At 38.6% G+C, this 24,436-nt stretch overlaps 1 protein-coding gene across 1 annotated transcript in view; it reads left to right on the top strand.

Moving 5' to 3' along the window:
• LOC132365243 (collagen alpha-6(VI) chain-like) overlaps positions 1 to 24,095 on the top strand; it is a 170,802-nt gene extending 146,707 nt beyond the window's left edge. The window contains exons 35-37 of the mRNA XM_059921934.1: positions 463 to 1,134; positions 3,787 to 3,880; positions 23,652 to 24,095. Of these exons, the coding sequence (XP_059777917.1) occupies positions 463 to 1,134; positions 3,787 to 3,880; positions 23,652 to 23,904 (1,019 nt within the window). The 3' untranslated portion in view covers positions 23,905 to 24,095. The remainder of the gene's footprint in view (positions 1 to 462; positions 1,135 to 3,786; positions 3,881 to 23,651) is intronic.
• Positions 24,096 to 24,436: the final 341 nt, after the last annotated feature.

Below are 24,436 nucleotides of genomic sequence, written 5' to 3'. Positions count from 1 at the left end.
TCTTACTTTTTAAGCGGGTTACTTTTCATAGTAAAGCAGTGTGCGTGGGATGATAGGGGTCATTGGTTTAATCTGTATATTGTCAATTAGAGAGATCATTAGTTTTTATGTCATGATACAGTATATCATGTACAATCATGAGATGAATTGTCCACTTCAATCTTTATAAACTTAAAGCAGAGCCAAGATGAAACTTCTGTTGAAAGCAACCTAGTTTTAAAAAGTCAGATAATATTAGTGAATGGAACTCAAGACACGGGCTGTGTATAAAAATCTGTATTTTGGGAATCAAAGTGAAAACCATGTACTAGGAAATCTTCCTGTTGCTAACCTCAAAGTCATTTAGTTACTACTTTAACATCAAAGATTATGCAGCTTCCAAATGTTGAAATGTTTGAGATGCTATCTCTTCCTTTTCTGTCCGTTTCTGTTTAGTAACCCTAAGTGACTTTTGGTCTGCAGATGTATGCAAGCCGGATGCTTCTTGCGACCAATCCAGACCACTCGCTGTGCAATCTTACATGGACGCTGCTTTCCTTCTGGATGGCTCCCGGCATGTGGGAAATGCAGAATTTGAAGAGATAAGAGGCTTCCTGGGAGCACTGTTAGATCACTTTGAAATCACCCCAGAGCCTGAGACCTCTGTCACTGGAGACCGGGTGGCCCTATTAAGCCACGCTCCCCCCCACTTCCTACCCAACACTCAGAGGAGTCCCGTTAGAAGTGAATTCAACCTTACCACCTACAAGAGTAAACGCCTCATGAAGAGGCACGTGGAAGAATCAGTTCAGCAGCTCAATGGAGATGCTTTTATTGGTCATGCCTTACAGTGGACTCTGAACAATGTCTTCTTGAGTACACCCAATCTGAGAAGAAATAAAGTCATTTTTGTGATATCTGCTGGGGAAACCAGTCACTTGGATAGGGAAACCTTAAAGAAAGAATCCTTGAGAGCCAAGTGTCAAGGTTATGCCTTATTTGTGTTTTCTCTTGGCCCTTCTTGGAACGACCAGGAACTGGAAGATCTAGCCAGCTACCCTTTGGATCACCACTTGGTCCAGCTTGGCCGCATTCATAAGCCTGACCATAGATATGGTGTGAAGTTTGTGAAGGCCTTTATAAGCTCAGTCAGGCGTAAGTCATAAAATCTGTTCTTTCTTACACATTAAGAGTATACTTGGTATTCCCCAAAGAAGGGCTGATGAGTTGACATGGATTCTTGGAAACCTCTGTCTTCAAGACAGAGTTGCTGTCTGCAGGGTCAGCAAGGAAAATATGTAATGATGGATGTGGAGGGAGGAAGCCTCTGATTTCTAAGCATTGAATTTTCTGGCTCATTTTTTTTTATGCTTCTGGTTCCTATGGAGAAACAATCATAACAAGCAGTTGCTCGCATATCTGTCTACATGGAGCAGCACAGTCTGGGGGTGTGATGTCACAACCTGGATGTTAGCTACAAAGTAGAAACCCTTGGCATGTAACATTATCACGCTGCCCTTTGATGGAAAGTTTGACCGGTTAACACCCCAAAAGAGAGAGCCAGAGAAAAATTCAACAATCCTTGGCTTTGCTTTTACAAGTTCCAAAGGCAGAATTTGAAGTATTAGGAGATACCATTTTACCTGTCAGAATAAAAGATACATCCTTGCAAAACTTTCTTAGCTTTGTTAATGAGTTTTTATGATGCCAGTAATTAGTGTAACTGGTGCCCATGAAAAAGAAAAGTGGGCTGTATTTCTTGGAGTGAGCTTGCCTTGAAAGTATGCAATTAATTTTGAATGCAACAGGATGGATTAAGAGAAGCTATGTCCTGATATGACTCTGGAGGTTGAAGAAAAGCACTGTCAGATTTCTGATCATTTTTGTGGTGAATTTCCTTTTGGAGTACAGATAAAGGAAAGTGAACACACAGGCTAAAGGGCACCCAGTGTAGCTTAAGGAAAATTCTGACTGTGTCTCAAACTTGTCACTGACATTCATGGTGAGACCAATTAAGGCTGCAAAGACACGGACTAGTCAGGGTCAGGGAGGTCTGAGGAGCCTTGGGAAATGGTTGGCAGGACTAATGTCATGTCCTCTGGTCCTCTGCTACTCTAGGTGTGAGTCTAGGACCAACATCCCAGCATCACCTGGGAACTTGTGAAAAATGCAGAATTGCAGGCCCCAACCCAGACATTTTGTTCCAGAATCTGCATTTTATCAAAATCCCCATGCGATTCATATGTACATTATAGATTGAGAAATACTGGTATAGGAGCAGGTCCTCCCAGAATGAAATTTGTGTGGATGGGTTCTGGAATAGGATCCAGAAAGAGGAGCTGGAAATAAATAAGGGAAATAATAAATGAAGGCCAGGGGTCATTCTGAAAAAAGAAATCACAAGGCATTTGTAAGGGTAAAACAAAAGAACACCGTGAAAGACTCTCAGCAACTTGTAAAGAAATACTCCTTATGAGGCAGAAAGTTGAAAGGAAGTTAAGATGGAATTTCCTTCCCCAGCTCAGCAAAATTCTCAGTGGTATTTCATGGTAACTAGTCAAACTATATGATTAGATAAATGACACCCCCTCCATCACCCACGGAAAGAAGAGGAGATGTTTTAAGAAGAATTATTTGGGGTTTAAAGTTTTCTAAGACTTTAACTATCTAGAAATCTCCAATCTTTAAACTATAGCTGTGAAAGTACAAAAAGTTGAAAAGACTTTAACATAATCATATTCAATCCTACATGCTCCATTCAATAGCAGGTCCCCAGACCCACACTCACCCCTCAACATTAACATGTATGTATTAGGTACCTACTCTGAGCCACTCACTGTTGAGGTATGGGGTATCAAGGAGGGACCAAAACAGATGTGGTCCTTACCCTCCTAGGCATCCCAGTCTAGCTCCCTCTCTAAGTGACTCTTTTTTATCACACTACTGTGACAGAATTGGCTATCAGACACAGTTCACATCAGAATCGACATATTTTCTATGCAAAACTACTGACTGACAACCTTAGAGTTAAGACAGATAATTAAAAATCAGATATTCATAAAGGAAACATCACAGTCTTGGCCACTCAGTCTAGAAACACACAGCCCAATCTACAATAGCAGCTCAGAAGGTAGTGCTGGATCACAGCCCAGGACCAACTTGCTACTTATGACGACCTGGGACCACCAGGAAAAGATTTAATCGTGTTTAACACACAATTAAATTAAATGCTTCAAGGAAATAATAATGTATTTTTTAAAGTTTCTCATCAAAAAATGGTTTTTTAATGTTTAACTGGTGTGGGAAGAGGCATGCTTTCATATATGAAAAATTGTATACTTCAGATGAAATGAATTATAATGAATTAAACCCAAGATGGCACTGTGGTTACTGTTGTTGTTAATGATATGGAGACCATAAAGGAAATATCCTTTTCCCTTTGCATTTTAATATTCCAAAGGAGCAAGTAAAAAATAACTATTCTGATTAGTTCATGTCAGAGGCTAGACTGTTAGGATGGGCTTGTGATTTCTCCTCTAACGTTTGATGGACTTTAGCAGCTAAGGGCATCTTATGGAAAAGTAAGGTGACTTTTCCACCTATAAATTTGACAGTCATGCATTTTCTAAACCCTATTTTAGAGACTACCCTGAGAAATCTGCTTTCATCTCATATGGCCACCTTAGTTGGTGTCTTCCTCTGATGGATGTTGAAAAGAGTGAAGGGACAATTTGCATGCAGAGCAGATTGCTGTAATGTTAATTGCTGTGAATAAGAGTCCCCTCACATATTTTTTTTTCTTCCTAGGTGCAATCAACAAATATCCACCAATAAACATCAAAGCAAAGTGCTACAGACTCAGCTCTGCAGATCTGCAGCAGCCCCTGCGCCAGTTGCAAAGGTATTACCTGCTTGGTATTACTTGATAAATGAATGTGCCCCCTTCCTCCTCCTCCTTTTCTCCCTCTTCTCTATCCTATTTGGACAAAATCTACCACTACATGATAATAAAATATAATTTGAGGGAACGAGAGATAATAAAAAATGACCAGGTTGATCTGAAAACAATCAAATAAGAGTTTTTTAAAATAGAAAATCTAAGTGTTGAAATAAAACAACCAATGGGACACCCCAGTGGCAATGAGCGGACCTGATAACCAGATCTTGGTTTCTAAGTATCATTCCCCACTAAAAGGAACCAGGTTTCTTGGAGAAATAACTAATCCTAGGCTGTAACAGGGAAAGTACAATGTGAGCCTGGAACATTTGTTATGCCAGAAAGCAAGAAAGTAGCAAAAACTGTCATGTCAAAAGGACAAAGGAGTTGTCTTGAAAGGGTTCCCACTGGCCCAATTTTGAACAATTTGAACATCAGAAAGACTAATGATGGTAATGGATTACAACATTGAATTTTAAAAATCCACAAATCTATCTAGAGACCCAAAAAGAGAGGAAGGGAGGAAAAGTTCTTTCTTATAGACGTATACTAGCTAATAAATAAAGAAAAAGTGGTAGAATTAGAAAATTACCAATTTGTAATCCCTATTGTAATAACTGAGTCAGGCAAGGATCAAGGAATGCTAAAACCAGTGGGTGACAAGTTGGGGGGCAGGCTATTTACAGTACCACAGAACCCCTCACATATTTATTAATGACAGAGGGGAAATGTGCCTTTACATGGTGAGGTATGGCCGTAGCCACTGTAACCAGGATCTGACACTATGTGTCTCCTGAGGGGAGGCAGGGGGAGATACAGTATCACCCATGTGGGATTCTGGCTGGAGATGTTTGACCCAAGTCTAATAATGAGGAAACCATTGGACAATCCAGAATATGGGATGTTCTTCAGAACAGCCGGCCTATATTCTTCCTCGGTTTCAATGTCATGAACAGCAGAGGGATGTGAGGTAGTGTCCTAGAATTGGAGAAACTACAGAGACATAACAGCCAAATGTAGTGGTGTGAACATTGATTGGATCCTAGATTAGGAAAAAAAGCTTATATTAATGACATTTGGGGGATAATTGGGGAAATTTGAGTATGAACAATATGTTGGGTAATATTATTGATTCATGTGAATTTCCTTATGTGTGGTAATAGTATCATGTTTGTGTGAGAGAATGTCTTTTTTCTTGAGAGCGGTATGCTGAAGTATTTAAGAGTAACATGGACCCACCACCAGAGCCTCCCATCAAGCCTCTTAGATAGCCTCAACCACCAGAGGACAGACAGCAGAAGCAAGAAAAACTACAATCCTGCAGCCTGTGGACCAAAACCCACAGTTTCAGAAAGATAGACAAGATGAAAAGGCAGAGGGCTATATATCAGATGAAGGAACAAGAAAAAACCCAAGAAAAACAACTAAATGAAGTGGAGATAGGCAACCTTCCAGAAAAAGAATTCAGAATAATGATAGTGAAGATGATCCAGGACCTCGGAATAAGAATGGAGGCAAAGATTGAGAAGATGCAAGAAATGATTAACAAAGACCTAGAAGAATTAAAGAACAAACAAACAGAGATGACCAATACAATAACTGAAATGAAAACTACACTAGAAGGAATCAATAGCAGAATAACTGAGGCAGAAGAACGGATAAGTGACCTGGAAGACAGAATGGTGGAATTCACTGCTGCAGAACAGACTAAAGAAAAAAGAATGAAAAGAAATGAAGACAGCCTAAGAGACATCTGGGACAACATTAAACGCAACAACATTCACATTATAGGGGTCCCAGAAGGAGAAGAGAGAGAGAAAAAGCCAGAGAAAATATTTGAAGAGATTATAGTCGAAAACTTCCCTAACATGGGAAAGGAAATAGCCACCCAAGTCCAGGAAGCGCAGAGAGTCCCATACAGGATAAGCCCAAGAAGAAACACGCCGAGACACATAGTAATCAAAATGGCAAAAATTAAAGACAAAGAAAAATTATTGAAAGCAGCAAGGGAAAAACAACAAATAACATACAAGGGAACTCCCATAAGGTTAACAGCTGATTTCTCAGCAGAAACTCTACAAGCCAGAAGAGAGTGGCATGATATACTTAAAGTGATGAAAGGGAAGAACCTACAACCAAGATTACTCTACCCGGCAAGGATCTCATTTAGATTTGATGGAGAAATCAAAAGCTTTACAGACAAGCAAAAGCTAAGAGAATTCAGCACCACCAAACCAGCTCTACAACAAATGCTAAAGGAACTTCTCTAAGTGGGAAACACAAGAGAAGAAAAGGACCTACAAAAACAAACCCAAAACAATTAAGAAAATGGTCATAGGAACATACATATCGATAATTACCTTAAACGTGAATGGATTAAATGCTCCAATCGAAAGACACAGGCTTGCTGAATGGATACAAAAACAAGACCCATATATATGCTGTCTACAAGAGACCCACTTCAGACCTAGGGACACATACAGACTGAAAGTGAGGGGATGGAAAAAGATATTCCATGCAAATGGAAATCAAAAGAAAGCTGGAGTAGCTATACTCATATCAGATAAAATAGACTTTAAAGTAAAGAATGTTACAAGAGACAAGGAAGGACACTACATAATGATCAAGGGATCAATCCAAGAAGAAAATACAACAATTATAAATATATATGGACCCAACACAGGAGCACCTCAATACATAAGGCAACTGCTAACAGCCATAAAAGAGGAAATTGACAGTAACACAATAATAGTGGGGGACTTTAACACCTCACCTACACCAGTGGACAGATCATCCAAATTGAAAATAAATAAGGAAACAGAAGCTTTAAATGACACAATAGACCAGATAGATTTAATTGATATTTATAGGACATTCCATCCAAAAACAGCAGATTACACGTTCTTCTCAAGTGCGCACGGAACATTCTCCAGGATAGATCACATCTTGGGTCACAAATCAAGCCTCAGGAAATTTAAGAAAATTGAAATCATATCAAGCATCTTTTCTGACCACAATGCTATGAGATTAGAAATGAATTACAGGGAAAAAAACGTAAAAAAGGCAAACACATGGAGGCTAAACAATACGTTACTAAATAACCAAGAGATCACTGAAGAAATCAAAGAGGAAATCAAAAAATACCTAGAGACAAATGACGATGAAAACACGACGACCCAAAACCTATGGGATGCAGCAAAAGCAGTTCTAAGAGGGAAGTTTATAGCTATACAAGCCTACCTAAAGAAACAAGAAAAAGCTCAAGTAAACAATCTAACCTTACACCTAAAGAAACTAGAGAAAGAAGGACAAACAAAACCCAAAGTTAGCAGAAGGAAAGAAATCATAAAGATCACAGCAGAAATAAATGAAATAGAAACAAAGAAAACAATAGCAAAGATCAATAAAACTAAAAGCTGGTTCTTTCAGAAGATAAACAAAATTGATAAGCCATTAGCCAGACTCATCAAGAAAAAGAGGGAGAGGACTCAAATCAATAAAATCAGAAATGAAAAAGGAGAAGTTACAACACAAACTGCAGAAATACAAAGCATCCTAAGAGACTACTACATGCAACTTTATGCCAATAAAATGGACAACCTGGAAGAAATGGACAAATTCTTAGAAAGGTATAACCTTCCAAGACTGAACCAGGAAGAAACAGAAAATATGAACAGACCAATCACAAGCAATGAAATTGAAACTGTGATTAAAATCTTCCAACAAACAAAAGTCCAGGACCAGATGGCTTCACAGGTGAATTCTATCAAACATTTAGAGAAGAGCTAACACCTATCCTTCTCAAACTCTTCCAAAAAATTGCAGAGGAAGGCACACTCCCAAACTCATTCTATGAGGCCACCATCACCCTGATACCAAAACCAGACAAAGACACTACAAAGAAAGAAAATTACAGACCAATATCACTGATGAATATAGATGCAAAAATCCTCAACAAAATACTAGCAAACAGAATCCAACAACACATTAAAAGGATCATACACCACGATCAAGTGGGATTTATCCCAGGGATCCAAGGATTCTTCAATATACGCAAATCAATCAATGTGATACACCATATTAACAAATTGAAGAAGAAAAACCATATGATCATCTCAATAGATGCAGAAAAAGCTTTTGACAAAATTCAACACCCATTTATGATAAAAACTCTCCAGAAAGTGGGCATAGAGGGAACCTACCTCAACATAATAAAGGCCATATATGACAAACCCACAGCAAACTTCATTCTCAATGGTGAAAAACTGAAAGCATTTCCTCTAAGATCAGGAACGAGACAAGGATGTCCACTCTCACCACTATTATTCAACATAGTTCTGGAAGTCCTAGCCACGGCAATCAGAGAAGAAAAAGAAATAAAAGGAATACAAATTGGAAAAGAAGAAGTAAAACTGTCACTGTTTGTGGATGACATGATATTATACATAGAGAATCCTAAAACTGCCACCAGAAAACTGCTAGAGCTAATTAATGAATATGGTAAAGTTGCAGGATACAAAATTAATGCACAGAAATCTCTTGCATTCCTATACACTAATGATGAAAAATCTGAAAGAGAAATTATGGAAACACTCCCATTTACCATTGCAACAAAAAGAATAAAATACCTAGGAATAAACCTACCTAGGGAGACAAAAGACCTGTATGCAGAAAACTATAAGACACTGATGAAAGAAATTAAAGATGATACCAACAGATGGAGAGATATACCATGTTCTTGGATTGGAAGAATCAACATTGTGAAAATGACTATACTGCCCAAAGCAATCTACAGATTCAATGCAATCCCTATCCAATTACCAATGGCATTTTTTATGGAGCTAGAACAAATCATCTTAAAATTTGTATGGACACACAAAAGACCCCGAATAGCCAAAGCAGTCTTGAGGGAAAAAAACAGAGCTGGAGGAATCAGACTCCCTGACTTCAGACTATACTACAAAGCTACAGTAATCAAGACAATATGGTACTGGCACAAAAACACAAACATAGATCAATGGAACAAGATAGAAAGCCCAGAGATAAACCCACGCACCTATGGTCAACTAATCTATGACAAAGGAGGCAAAGATATACAATGGAGAAAAGACAGTCTCTTCAATAAGTGGTGCTGGGAAAACTGGACAGCTACATGTAAAAGAATGAAATTAAAATATTCCCTAACACCATACACAAAAATAAACTCAAAATGGATTCGAGACCTAAATGTAAGACTGCACACTATAAAACTCTTAGAGGAAAGCATAAGAAGAACACTCTTTGACATAAATCACAGCAAGATCTTTTTTGATCCACCTCCTAGAGTCATGGAAATAAAAACAAAAATAAACAAATGGGACCTAATGAAACTTCAAAGCTTTTGCACAGCAAAGGAAACCATAAACAAGACGAAAAGACAACCCTCAGAATGGGAGAAAATATTTGCAAATGAATCAACGGACAAAGGATTAATCTCCAAAATATATAAACAGCTCATTCAGCTCAATATTAAAGAAACAAACACCCCAATCCAAAAATGGGCAGAAGACCTAAATAGACAGTTCTCCAAAGAAGACATACAGACGGCCATGAAGCACATGAAAAGTTGCTCAACATCACTAATTATTAGAGAAATGCAAATCAAAACTACAATGATGTATCACCTCACACCAGTTAGAATGGGCATCATCAGAAAATCTACAAACAACAAATGCTGGAGAGGGTGTGGAGAAAAGGGAACCCTCTTGCACTGTTGGTGGGAATGTAAATTGATACAGCCACTATGGAGAACAATATGGAGGTTCCTTAAAAAACTAAAAATAGAATTACCATATGACCCAGCAATCCCACTACTGGGCATATACCCTGAGAAAACCGTAATTCAAAAAGACACATGCACCCGAATGTTCATTGCAGCACTATTTACAATAGTCAGGTCATGGAAGCAACCTAAATGCCCATCAACAGACAAATGGATAAAGAAGTGGTGGTACATATATACAATGGAATATTACTCAGCCATAAAAAGGAACGAAATTGAGTCATTTGTTGAGATGTGGATGGATCTAGAGACTGTCATACAGAGTGAAGTAAGTCAGAAAGAGAAAAACAAATATCGTATATTAACGCATGTATGTGGAACCTAGAAAAATGGTACAGATGAGCCGGTTTGCAGGGCAGAAGTTGAGACACAGATGTAGAGAATGGACATATGGACACCAAGGGGGGAAAACTGCGGTGGGGTGGAGATGGTATTGTGCTGAATTGGGCGATTGGGATTGACATGTATACACTGATGTGTATAAAAATGATGCCTAATAAGAACCTGCAGTATAAAAAAACAAACAAACAAAACAAAACAAAAAAAACAAAACAACAACATAAAGAATTAGAGTGGAATATGCCTGAATAAACCCACCAAAAAAAAAAAAAAGAGTAACATGCATGGTGGCTGCAACCTACTTTCAGATGGTTTCCTAAAAGGAAGTAAAGTGTGTGTATGCATATATATGTGTGTATATAGATATATATATGTATATATGTGTACACTCACACAGAGTAGTGAGATGGTAACAGGTGGAGAACCATCTGGATCAGCGGTCCCTCACCCCTGGGCCAAGGACCAGTACCTGTTAGGAACAGGGCTGCACAGCAGGAGGTGAGCAGCGGGAGAGCCAGCAAAGCTTTATCTGCTGCTCCCCATCGCTCACGTTACCACCTGAACCATTGCCCCACAACCCCCGTCCATGGAAAAATTGTCTTCCACGAAACCAGTCCCTGGTGAAAAGTTGGGGACCACTGATCTAGATAAAAGATATACCAGTATTTATTCATGGTTCTCTGATCTTTATAATATTCTGTGAATTTGACAATTTTCAAAGTAAAAAGATAACTTGTAAAACTCAGTGGATGGATTAAACAGATCAACAGACACATCTGAAGAGAAACATAATGAACTGGAAAAATAAAGCTGAAGAAATTACTCAGAATGCAAAGAAGATAAATAAATATAAGCAGTTTAGAGACAGAACAGATTGGAAAGATCTAACCTATAGCTAAGTGGAATTCTAGAAAGATGAAATAGAAATAACAAATGAGAGACAGTATTCAAAGACATAAAGGTAAGATCATTTTCAAGAACTTATGAGAGACATGAATTAAAAGATGAAGAAAAGACAAGGTATAACAGTCAGAATAAATAGAAAGAAACAGCAGTTGGAATGGTGTAGGGGAATGCAGAACACCAGGATGAAGAAAACTTAAAAGCAGCCAGAAATAAAGAGTAGGACATCTGTAGAGAAACTATAATTAGGCTGGCAGCTGAATAATCAGTAGCAGTAGTAGAAGCCACAAAACTATTGAGAACATTTTAAATAGTGGGAATAAAATTTTGCCAACTTAGCAAAACTGTCTTTCAAAAATAATGGGGGTTTCCCTGGTGGTGCAGTGGTTAAGAATCTGCCTACCAATGCAGGGGACACAAGTTCGAGCCCTGGTCCAGAAAGATCCCACATGCCATGGAGCAACTAAGCCCACACGCCGCTACTGAGCCCATGCACCACAACTACTGAAGCCCTCGCACCTAAAGCCCATGCTCCACAATAAGAGAAGCCACCGCAATGAGAAGCCTGCACACCACAACGAAGAGTAGCCCCAGCTCACCACAACTAAAGAAAGCCTGTGTGCAGCAACAAAGACCCAATGCAGCCAAAAATAAATAAATAAATTTATAAAAAATAAAAATGGTGAAACAAAGGCAATTTAGAAAGACAAAAACAATAGGTCATCACAAAAAGACCTTTGCTAAAGGAACTTCTAAAGTATGTACTTCAGGGACTTCCCTGGTGGTCCAGTGGTTAAGAATTGCCTTCCAATGCAGAGGACATGGGTTAGATCCCTGGTAGGGGAACTAAGATCCCATGCCCCAGGACAACTAAGCCCACACACCACAACTACTGAGCCCACACGCTCTGGAGCCTGTGCACCACAACTAGAGAGAAGCGCATGCACCACAACGAAGGTCCCTCATGCTGCAACTAAGACCCAAGGCAGCCTAATTAATTAATTAATTAATTAATTTTTAAAAAGACTCTGTGCTCCTAATGCAGGGGCCCCAGGATAAAAAAAAAAAAAAAATATGTGCATTAAGGAAAATAAAGACCACAGAAGGAAGGCTGTGATGCAAGAATAGTAGATGATTAAAAAATTGTCAATATTTAGGTAAATCTAAATAAGTGTTGTACTTTTAAATAATAGTAACATCAAATTTGTGGGGTTACCAAAAAGCTGTACTTGTTAACAAAGCTATGAAAATAAAACATTTGGCCATTGGTGGCTTTAACAGAAAAAACAAGTTGTACTAAGACTATAAATATAAGTATTAATAAATATTAATTATTTAAACATGAGAAAAGACATTGAACAATAAAATTATCTTTTGTTATTAAAAAACGAAGCCTTGAGCTTTAAAGGGAAAAAAAAACAGCACTGAAAAAAGGGGCAATAATATGTCATGGGGAAGTGAATGGAATTAAAATGTTCTAGGAATTTGTGTTGTTTGGGCTGGTGGTTAGGCTATTGAAGACTCTTTTAAAAATACATTAAGAACATACATATCGATAACTACCTTAAATGTAAATGGATTAAATGATTTAACCAAAAGACATAGACTGGCTGAATGGATACAAAAACAAGACCTGTATACATGCTGTCTGCAAGAGACACACTTCAGACCTAGGGACACATACAGACTGAAAGTGAGGGGATGGAAAAGATATTCATGAAAATGGAAATCAAAAGAAAGCTGGAGTGGCAATTCTCATATGAGAAAAAATAGACTTTAAAATAAAGACTATTACAAGAGACAAAGAAGGACACTACATAATGATCAAGGGATCAATCCAAGAAGAAGATATAACAATTGTAAATATTTATGCACCCAACATAAGAGCACCTCAACACATAAGGCAAATGCGAACAGCCATAAAAGGGGAAATCGACAGTAACACAATCATACTAGGGGACTTTAACACCGCACTTTCACCAATGGACAGATCATCCAAAATGAAAATAAATAAGGAAACACAAGCTTTAAATGATACATTAAACAAGATGGACTTAATTGACATTTATAAGACATTCCACCAAAAACAACAGAATACACTTTCCTCTCAAGTGCTCATGGAACATTCCCCAGGATAGATCATATCTTGGGTCACAAATCAAGCCTTGGTAAATTTAAGAAAATTGAAATCCTTTCAAGTATCTTTTCTGACCACAATGCTATGAGACTAGATATCAGTTACAGGAAAAAATCTGTAAAAAATACAAACACATGGAGGCTAAACAGTACACTACTAAATAACCAAGAGATCACTGAAGAAATCAAAGAGGAAATCAAAAAATACCTAGAAACAAACGACAATGAAAACACGGCAACCCAAAACCTATGGGATGCAGCAAAAGCAGTTCTAAGAGGGAAGTTTATAGCAATACAAGCCTACCTCAAGAAACAAGAAAAATCTCAAATAAAGAACATAACCTTACACCTAAAGCAATTAGAGAAAGAAGGACAAAAACAAACCCCAAAGTTAGCAGAAGGAAAGAAATCATAAAGATCAGATCAGAAATAAATAAAAAAGAAATGAAGAAACCTATAGCAAAGATCAATAAAACTAAAAGCTGGTTCTTTGAGAAGATAAACAAAATTGATAAACCATTAGCCAGACTCATCAAAAAAAGAAAAAAAAGGAGAAGACTCAAACCAATAGAATTAGAAACGAAAAGGGAGAAGTAACAACTGACACTGCAGAAATACAAAGGATCATGAGAGATTACTACAAGCAACTATTTGCCAATAAAATGGACAATTTGGAAGAAATGGACAAATTCTTAGAAAAGCACAACCTTCCGGGACTGAACCAGGAAGAAATAGAAAATATCAACAGACCAATCACAAGCACTGAAATTAAAACTGTGATTAAAAATCTTCCAACAAACAAAACCCAGGACCAGATGGCTTCACAGGCGAATTCTATCAAACATTTAGAGAAGAGCTAACACCTATCCTTATCAAATTCTTCCAAAATATAGCAGAGGGGGGAATTCTCCCAAACTCATTCTAGGATGCCACCATCACCCTGATACCAAAACCAGACCAAGAAGCCACAAAGAAAGAAAACTACAGGCCGATATCACTGATGAACATAGATGCAAAAATCCTCAACAAAATACTAGCAAACAGAATCCAACAGCGTATTAAAAGGGTCATACACCATGATCCAGTGGGGTTTATCCCAGGAATGAAAGAATTCTTCAATATATGCAAATCAATCAATGTGATACACCATATTAACAAATTGAAGGTGCAAAACCATATGATCATCTCAATAGATGCAGAAAAAGCTTTTGACAAAATTCGACACCCATCTATGATAAAAACTCTCCAGAAAGCAGGTATAGAGGGAACCTACCTCAACATAATAAAGGCCATATATGACAAACCCACAGCCAACATCTTTCTCAATGGTGAAAAACTGAAACCAATTCCTCTAAGATCAGGAACAAGAGAAGGTTGCCCACTCTTACCACTATTATTCAACATAGTTTTGGAAGTTTTAGCCACAGCAACCAGAGAAGAAAAAGAAACAAAAGGAATCAAAATTGGAAAAGAAGAAGTAAAGCTGTCACTGTTTGCAGATGACATGATACTATACATAGAGAATCCTAAAGATGCCACCAGAAAACTACTAGAGCTAATCAATGAATTTGGTAAAACAGCAGGATACAAAATTAACGCACAGAAATCTCTTGCATTCCTATACAGTAATGATGAAAAATCTGAAAGAGAAATTAAGGAAACACTCCCATTTACTATTGCAATAAAAAGAATAAAATACCTAGGAATAAACCTACCTAGGGAGACAAAAGACCGGTATGCAGGAAAATATAAGACAGTGATGAAAAGAAATTAAAGATGATACAACAGATGGAGAGATATACCATGTTCTTGGATTGGAAGAATCAACATTGTGAAAATGACTATACTACCCCGAGCAACCTACAGATTCAATGCAATCCCTATCAAACTACCACTGGCATTTTCCACAGAACTAGAACAAAAAAGTTCACAATTTGTATGGAAACACAAAAGACCCCAAATAGAAAAAGCAATCTTGAGAAAGAAAACCGGAGCTGGAAGAATCAGGCTCCCAGACTTCAGACTATACTACAGAGCTAAAGTAATCAAGATAGCATGGTATTGGCACAAAAACATAAATATAGATCAATGGAACAGGATAAAAAGCACAGAGGTAAACCCACGCACATATGGTCACCTTATCTTTGATAAAGGAGGCAAGCATATACAGCGGAGAAAAGACAGCCTCTTCAATAAGTGGTTCTGGGAAAACTGGACAGCTACATGTAAAAGAATGAAATTCGAACACTCCCTAACACCATAACAAAAATAAATTCAAAATGGATTAAAGACCTAAATGTAAGGCCAGACACTCTAAAACTCTTAGAGAAAAACATAGGCAGAACACGCTATGACATAAATCACAGCAAGATCCTTTTTGACCCACCTCCTAGAGAAACTGAAATAAAAACAAAAATAAACAGATGGGACCTAATGAAACTTAAAAGCTTTTGCACAGCAAAGAAAAACATAAACAAGGTGAAAAGACAACCCTCAGAATGGGAGAAAACATTTGCAAATGAAGCAACTGACAAAGGACTAATCTCCAAAATTTACGAGCAGCTCATGCAGCTCAATATCAGAAAAACAAAAAACCCAATCCAAAAATGGACAGAAGACCTAAATAGACATTTCTCCAAAGAAGATATACAGATTGCCAGCAAACACATGAAAGGATGCTCAACATCACTAATCTTTAGAGAAATGCAAATCAAAACTACAATGAGGTGTCATCTCACACCAAACAGAATGGCCATCATCAAAAAATCTACAAACAAATGCTGGAGAGGGTGTGGAGAAAAGGGAACCCTCTTGCACTGTTGGTGGGAATGTAAATTGATACAGCCACTATGGAGAACAGTATGGAGGTTCCTCAAAAAACTAAAAATAGAACTACCATACGACCTAGCAATCCCACTAATGGGCATATACCCTGAGAAAACCATAATTCAAAAAGAGTCATGTACCATAATGTTCATTGCAGCTGTATTGACAATAGCCAGGACATGGAAGCAACCTAAGTGTCTATCGACAGATGAATGGATAAAGAAGATGTGGCACATATATACAATGGAATATTACTCAGCCATAAAAAGAAACGAAATTAAGTTATTTGTAGTGAGGTGGATGGACCTAGAGTCTGTCATACAGACTGAAGTAAGTCAGAAAGAGAAAAACAAATACCGTACACTAATACATATATATGGAATCTAAAAAAAAAAAAAAAAAACGGTTCTGAAGAACCTAGGGGCAGGACAGGATTAAAGACGCAGACATAGAGAATGGACTTGAGGACACGGGGAAAGGGAAAGGTAAGATGGGACGAAGTGACAGAGTGTCATGGACATATATATACTACCAAATGTGAAATAGATAGCTAGTGGGAAGCAGCCGCATAGCACAGGGAGATCAGCTCGGTGCTTTGTGATCACCCAGAGGGGTGGGTTAGGGAAGGTGGGAGGGAGACGCAAGAGGGAAGAGATATGGGGATATATGTATATGTATAACTGATTCACTTTGTTATAAAGCAGAAACTAACACACCATTGTAAAGCAATTATACTCTAATAAAGATGTTTAAAAAAAAATACATTAAAATTTTGGGGGGCACACATGAAAAAAAATTAAAAGTAGCTAACTACACAAAATGTAGTGAGGGAAAATGGAATAAAAACAAACAACAACATAATATTTTTAAATAAAAAAGCAAGAAAGGAAAAAAAGGACAAGTAGTAGGCACAAAGTAAGACAGCAGAATCCAATCCACTTCTATATATCAGTAATTATAACAAAAATGTACGACTAAACATGCCAGTTCCAGTTAGAGAGTGACGGATTTAAGAAAACAAAATAAAATCCAGGTATAACTGTTTTCAAGAGACACAGCTACAAAAGGAGGACATGGAAAAGTTGAAAGTAAAATCATGGGAAAAAGTATAACAGGCAAATATTTTAAAAAGAAAACTGGAAAAGCTATATTAATATCAGATAAAATATACTTAAAAACATTTTATTTTATTGAAGTATAGTTGATTTACAATGTTGTATTAGTTTCTAAGTGAAGTGAGTCCTATAAAATATGCTCTTAAACAAAACCATTTTGTAGAGATAAAGAGGGTCAGTACATGATGATAAGTGTTTAATTCACGAAGAAGATACAACAATTCTAAATTTATAAGAGGGTTGTAAAATAATTTTGAAATATACAATATGGAAATTGAAAAGGGAGAAATTGGCATTAAAATATGATCAGAGTTGGAGATTTCGCTACATCAGTTTGAATACTGTTAGGTCAAGCAGACAAAAATTAAAGATATAAAGATTTAATCATAAGTAACAAGCTTGATTTAATAGACTCGTATAGAATCCTGCACAGAAGAATGAGACATTCTGAACACACGGAACATTAACAACTGTTGCATCAGCGTGGAGGGTGTACAGGTGTTCATTGTGCAGTTTTTAACTTATAAAGCAAGTGTCAACAAATCTCTAAGAACTGGTTTCATACAGTCCAAATTGATCACAGTGCAATTAAGTTAGAAATTAATAAACAATATTTTTAAGCCCATATGTTTTTTAATCAAAATCACATTTCTAAATAACTAATAAGACAAAAATCATGGTGAAAACTTAAAACTACTTAGAACTGTATAATAATCAAAATATTACGTGCCAAAACTTGTGGGATGCTTCAGAATTCATATTTTAGGAAAGTTTACAGTTTTATTTCTTATGTTAGGGAAATTTTTTAAATTGGCATACAATGTTATATTAGTTTCAAGTGTACAACATAGTGAGTCAACATTTATATACATTATCAGATGATCACTATAAGTCTAGTTACCATCTGTCCCCATTTAAAATTGTTACACTGTTACTGACTATATTCCCTATTCTGTATATTTCATCCCCGTGACTTATTTATTTTATAACTGGAAGTGTGTGCCTCTTAATCCCCTTCACCTGTTTCGCCCATCCTCCCTCCCCTTCCTCTCTAGCAACCACCAGTTTGTTCTTGGTATCAAGGAATCTGTTTCTGCGGGTTTTGTTTGTTTTTTTTGATTCCACATATAAGTGAAATCATATGGTGTTTGTCTGACGTATTTCACTTAGCATAATACCCTCTAGGTCCATCCATATTATAAATGGCATTATATCATTCTTTTTTGTGGCTGAGTAGTATTCCATTGTGTCTATATACACCACGTCTTCTTTATCCATTCATCTGTCGATGGATACATAGTTTGCTTCCATACCTTGGTTATTATGAATTTTTCTGCAAGGAACATAGGGGTGCATGTATCTTTTCAAATTAGTGTTTTTATTTTCTTCAGGCAAACACCCAGAAGTGGAATTGCTGGATCATATGGCAGTTCTATTTTTAATTTTTTGAGGAACCTCCATAGTGTTTTCCATAGTACGTTAGGGAAATTTTTTTAAACTCTAAAAGCTAATGAGCTAAACATTACTCTTAAGGTGTAATAGAAAAAAATATATACTAGGGCTTCCCTGGTGGCGCAGTGGTTGAGAATCTGTCTGCCAATGCAGGGGACACGGGTTCGAGCCCTGGTCTGGGAGGATCCCACATGCCGCAGAGCAGCTGAGCCCGTGAGCCACAGTTGCTGAGCCTGCGTGTCTGGAGCCTGTGCTCTGCGACAGAAGAGGCCGCGACAGTGAGAGGCCCGTGCACCGTGATGAAGAGTGGCCCCCGCTTGCCACAACTAGAGAAAGCCCTCGCACAGAAACGAAGACCCAACACAGCCATAAATAAAATTAAATTAAATTAAATTTTAAAAAAAAGGTGAATGCTAACTTTATAAAAAAATATATATATATACTAAAATTTTTAAAATACTTCAATAAAAAATACAGTTAAAAAAACAGAAATTAACACAACATTGTAAATTAACTATACTTCAATTTTTTTAAAAGATGTAAAAGCTGCTTTTTAATTTAAAAAATATATATATTTTAAAGCGATGTTATAGAAAAAAATAGAATATACCCAAAGAATGGAATAAGAGTAGAATTTACTTTTTAAAATATCTTAATTAAAAAAAATTTATCAGCAACAAAGGCAAAATTTATTTTAAAATAATAATATACATATACATCATAGCCTTTGCATGTATGAATATTACTTATGTTTTAATTAAAAATCATTGAAATCAAGCAGTTAAGAGAGTGGGGATTTTTGGTGGTTGTTTGTTTCAGCGTAAATCATGCTAACACACGCATACGTGCCCCACATCTGACTGAAATCAGAGTGCCCCAGCCCCTGAGAATCACACTTAGACAGGTGCCTCTGACAGTGTGGCTTCTCCTACTGTGCAGTGTGTGCATTCCTGTGTGGCGATGGGGCCCAAGGCCCTCCCCCCCACCCCACCCCCGGCCCGGGAGCCCCAGCTCCAGAAGCTCCAAGAAGCCTCTCACCTCTCACCTGCTGGGAAGCAGGGGAACTGTCCAGCAGCAAATGCATCTGAAGTCAGGTCTAAACAGGCCTGTGCGGTCAGTCCGGGAGGAGCAGGGCTCCCCCTGCTGCAGGTGTCTGGCAGTGTGGAAAGGGGCTTCGTATTTGCATGGGGATCAGGCTCCACATATTATAGATAATTGCAAGGGCAGGTGCGGGAGCCAGCCTATACAAATTAAAGACGTTTTTGGGAACCATTCCCACCCTGTGTTTCTTCCCGCTTCTGCACATTGCCCTAAGATACACTGGAGGCTCAGATTCTCCCACCTACCTGGAATGGTGAAATGTCAGGAAATGCTGGGGCATAAGGAATCCACACTGCCATCAGTGACTCCCTGACCCTGTGTTAGGCTGGGACTCCCCAGGCCTTCTCTAAGTAACCAAAGACTATAATAAAAGGTAACAAGCACACGGCTGCTTCTGAAACTGCCTGCCTGAGCTCTTCAACAGAAGGGGTGCACAGGATTGAGGGAGATGAGAACACCTGGAGGCAAGAGGCCTGGACACAGGATGACTTGCCACGCGAGAATTAGATCATTCTGCTGTCAGATTCTGAGAAATACAGGTAAAAGCTTGTTCTTCTCTGGTAAAAGACACTGAACCAAACCACAAGCAAGAGACAGATGCCCACGAAGGAGAGATTGCAGGGCGGCCTCTATGTAAGCACTTAGATCCACTCAGAGACAGCGAAAGACTGAAAGCCACCTGCCTGTTCATCCAGGCAGGCAAGCACTCGTGCCAGACTTGAAAGCGATGACAGGCCAGAACCGGAACAATTGAATTGTAAAAATGGACACAGTCGCCAGTGCCATATGAAAATACATCTGTTGTAATTCTGCTTTCCAAAGTGTGTTTTCTAGACAAACAAAAATGTGTATTAAGTTAAAAAGAATTCTCGAAATAAAAGTAATCTTGCCTGCATTTTCCACTCCAGTGTATCCAGTCAACAAATAAATGCAGCTGGGCTGACTCCTGGTTATCTGCATGGTTGAAGGAATCTGTGATCACAGAGGATTGAAATCTACAATTAGTTCCACCCACCACATTTTACCGAGTTGCCACATCTTTCTTTCTAGAAGCTTTACTGGTGCTGGGCACACATTGCAAAATGAATGGACGGTATTTCACTCCTGTTTCTTTATCTTGATTACGTATTGTCCAAGTTACCCATCAGCAAAGAAGTATCTGAACAATATAGAATGGGAGAAAGAAAAGCAGAAAGTCTGTATGATTCCCAGAGTGATCAAATGATTCTTATCAAATGCTTCTCCAATACCAACTCCATGTATGACACAGTGGAAAAGGTGGAATTCAGAGATGTGGTGTTTATCATGTTCAACCCTTTTAAGAATAAAAATATTTGGGCTTCCCTGGTGGCACAGTGGTTGAGAATCTGCCTGCCAATGCAGAGGACACGGGTTCGTGCCCTGGTCTGGGAAGATTCCACATGCCGTGGAGCTGCTAGGCCCGTGAGCCACAACTACTGAGCCTGCGCATCTGGAGCCTGTGCTCCGCAACAAGAGAGGCCGAGATGGTGAGAGGCCCGCGCACCGCGATGAGGAGTGGCCCCCACTTGCCGCAGCTGGAGGAAGCCCTCGCACAGAAGCGAAGACCCAACACAGCCAAAAATAAATAAATAAATAATTCCCAAAAGAACTGAATATTAAAAAAAAAAAAAAAAGAATAAAAATATTTGAGGGGAAAAAATAGCAACGCAATGCTATAGAAGCAATTACCAATTTAACAACTTTTTCTTAACAAAGAGGGAGGAAGACAACAAAGATAACTAAATTTACTATAAAAAGGATCCAATGCAAAGGGAAAGAGAATGAGGGTGGAGGGGAGAGACCAGTATAGACAAGATAAACTCAAGCCATGGAAACAGTATGTTCCAGACCTGAAAGAATGTCCCCTCACGATCTGTGGGCCTGTAGTTTGTGCATACAGACAGTTACAACTTTGGAGGATTTGAGTTCATAATATTTAGTCTGGAAATTAACAAGAAAATATAGAGAAGAGCAAAATGGGGGAAGGTGTAAGGAAATTGTATTTGCACTGGAATTTAGCCGTGGCCGCTGTTCTCGGTGATGGGGAGGAGTTTGTTGATCAATGTAGTACATCCCTGGTAGCACTGACACAAGCCCAGACATACAGTATATAAGGTGTGGAGGCCTCAGGGTCTGTGTGACGTGAATGGTAGGCTTCTCGGTTGGTTTGATGTCTCCCTTACCCTCAGCTCTCATTATAGACGAAAGAAGACTATGCAGTGAGTGTTTGCGAGAGAGAGACAAAGACAGAGAAAGGGGAAAGCAAAATAACTTTAAATTATTTTTACATCCTCTACTTACTCATTTTCCAAATAGTGATGTTTTTGTGAGACAGATCAGATTTATAGCTGGATAAAGCAGAAAAATCCAAATGCAAAGGAATGGATCATGGTGAATATGGTGAATGTTGCCACTGTCCTCCTGGTCTCAACATTTTGGAGTTCTCATGACTCTTCCCGTGACCACAATTCAGTTAGTTTCTCTTATGCCACCAGGCTCTCACTTATTCTAAAAATTTTATGAAGAGCTCATGTGCCAGGCTCCACATAGCTTCTTAACTTCTGCCCCAGGCCACCTGCCCTCCTGTGGTTCTGCACCCATATCCAGGTGCTTCTGACAGCATGACATTTATCATTTCACTTTCTTATTCCAAATATCTTGATAGGTCTCCATAGTGTCCTGGATAAAAACCTAGTTGAGTGGAAGTCACACGGGACTCTATCAGAAGAGTTGATTATAGCCTCAGCTCTGCCTCTCCTGCAGCCTCACACTCAGTCTCCTCATCTGTAACCAGCAGACACCATGGGACTTCGATTGTCGCTCACAACAACATGGGTGGTTTTCGTCCTCATTTTACACCCGAAGAAACAAGGTTCCCTCTAGTTAAGTGATCTGCTCAGAGCTGCTCAGCTAGTAACTAGAGGACCTAGAATGTAAGAATGTTCCAGGACCCAAGGCTCTTTCCACTGCCTCCCTGTGAGATGAGGTCTGAAATGGCTCCTTTTCCGTGCTGTCCACTACAGTAGCCACTAGCTTTCAGCTAAATGAAACTAAAAATTCAGCTTCTTGGTCACACTAACCACATTTCAAGTGCTCGATAGCCACATGTGACCAGTGACTGCCATACTGGCCAGTGCAGATCATAGGACATTTCCATCAGCACAGAAAGTTTGATTGGACAGGCTAGGACTTCTGGTCAGCACTTGGCTTCTGATTCCCTGTCATCAGTCTGGCATTCAAGGCCTCCCAGAGTCTGACCCCAGCTCCCCTTTATTGTTGGGTTACTCTTGACTCCCAACCAAACGCCTTGTGTGCCTGCCAAACTGGGCGCTATTTCTGCGTCCCCCACTGTACCTAACACAGTGCCTTCCATAAAGCATGAACATTTGGATGGATGGATGGATGGATGGATGGATGGATGGATGGGAGGAAGGGAGGGAAGAAGGGGCATTCATTCATGCTTTCACTAGACAAATACTTATAACTACCATGTGCTAAGCACTCCACTAGGGTCCTGGGGTTACTATGGTGACAAGACATGGTCTCATGACACTTTCTGTCTGGGATGGTGGAAGAGTGGGGAACAAATCACAAAGTTTACAAGTAAATAAAAATCAGATAGTGATAAGTGTTAGGAACAAAATAAGAGCGTGTTGTGCTGCGTGAGTGGGACAGGGAAAACTATACATCTGGTGGTCTCTAAGGAGCTACCATTTGAACCAACATCTGAATAAACAGGAGCCAACCATATGAATTTCTGAGTGGAATATACTCCATGAAGAAGAAACTTTGCTGTTAAAATTATACTTTTGCATACTTTGACAAGATATCTTATTTGTCAGCTTCTAATATACCTGTTCAGTGTAAATCCCCAATTGAATCATCTCAATAAACTTACCCTGAAGGAAGGATGCAACAAGGAATGGGTGCATAATTATTTAGGAAGACGGGTTAACATAGAATCTGTTACAGATGAAATGGTATTTATCTTCTATGGGGTTTCTCTTCTTTCATTGTATAGCTTTCTTCCTGGACCACGTAAAGCTACCCTAAAAGAAGATGTATTACAGAAGGCAAAATTCTTTCAACATAAAAAATATCTGTCAAGAATAGCAAGAGGCAGCAGAGATGATACTGTTCAAAATTTTACGAGAAACACATCCCATAAAAGTGAGAAAAGGGTGATAAAAACGGCTCCCAAACAACATGATAAAGAAGTGCTCGAAGAGTTTAGCCTCAGGAAGCATGGTAAGACTCTGGGCTTAAATAACTAAATTCATGAACACAACGTTGGATGACTTTTACTTGGACTTCTGTCTGCATCCGAGGTCCGCTTTGGAGGGCAGAACAGGCCACAGGTGGTGGGTCATCAGAGAACTTGACCCCTTGCACTCTCTGGTATTAAGATATATCTTGTCCATTTATTTGACCATTCCTGATAATCCCTGATAATTCCGAGGTATGTTCAAGAACTGTTATCATTAAAAGATGGAAGAATAAAAGGAGTCTTTTGAAAAATCTAATGGAGATGTAATTTGAAGCTAAATGTTATAACGTGTATACGTGTATATACATGGGCCAACACTCATGAGTTTTAAATTGTAGGTCTCTGTCCAGTCCACTTTCTATAAACCAAGCCTTCTTTCTCAGCTTAGGACTGATTAATGCTCATCTATTTAACCAAAGGTTAATGTTTCGGGAGATCCCAACATTAACCCTAGAAATTGATGCCGTTTGTATGTCGTAACTTTGAAAATTTGACCTTCCTCGACGATTCCATTTCAACACACCCCAGTCTCTGTCTGG

Source organism: Balaenoptera ricei, chromosome 4 (genome assembly GCF_028023285.1).
Source record: "Balaenoptera ricei isolate mBalRic1 chromosome 4, mBalRic1.hap2, whole genome shotgun sequence".
Classification (NCBI taxonomy): domain Eukaryota; kingdom Metazoa; phylum Chordata; class Mammalia; order Artiodactyla; family Balaenopteridae; genus Balaenoptera; species Balaenoptera ricei.
Note: the sequence above shows the minus strand (reverse complement) of the source record. Positions and strands in the feature narration are given on the sequence as shown.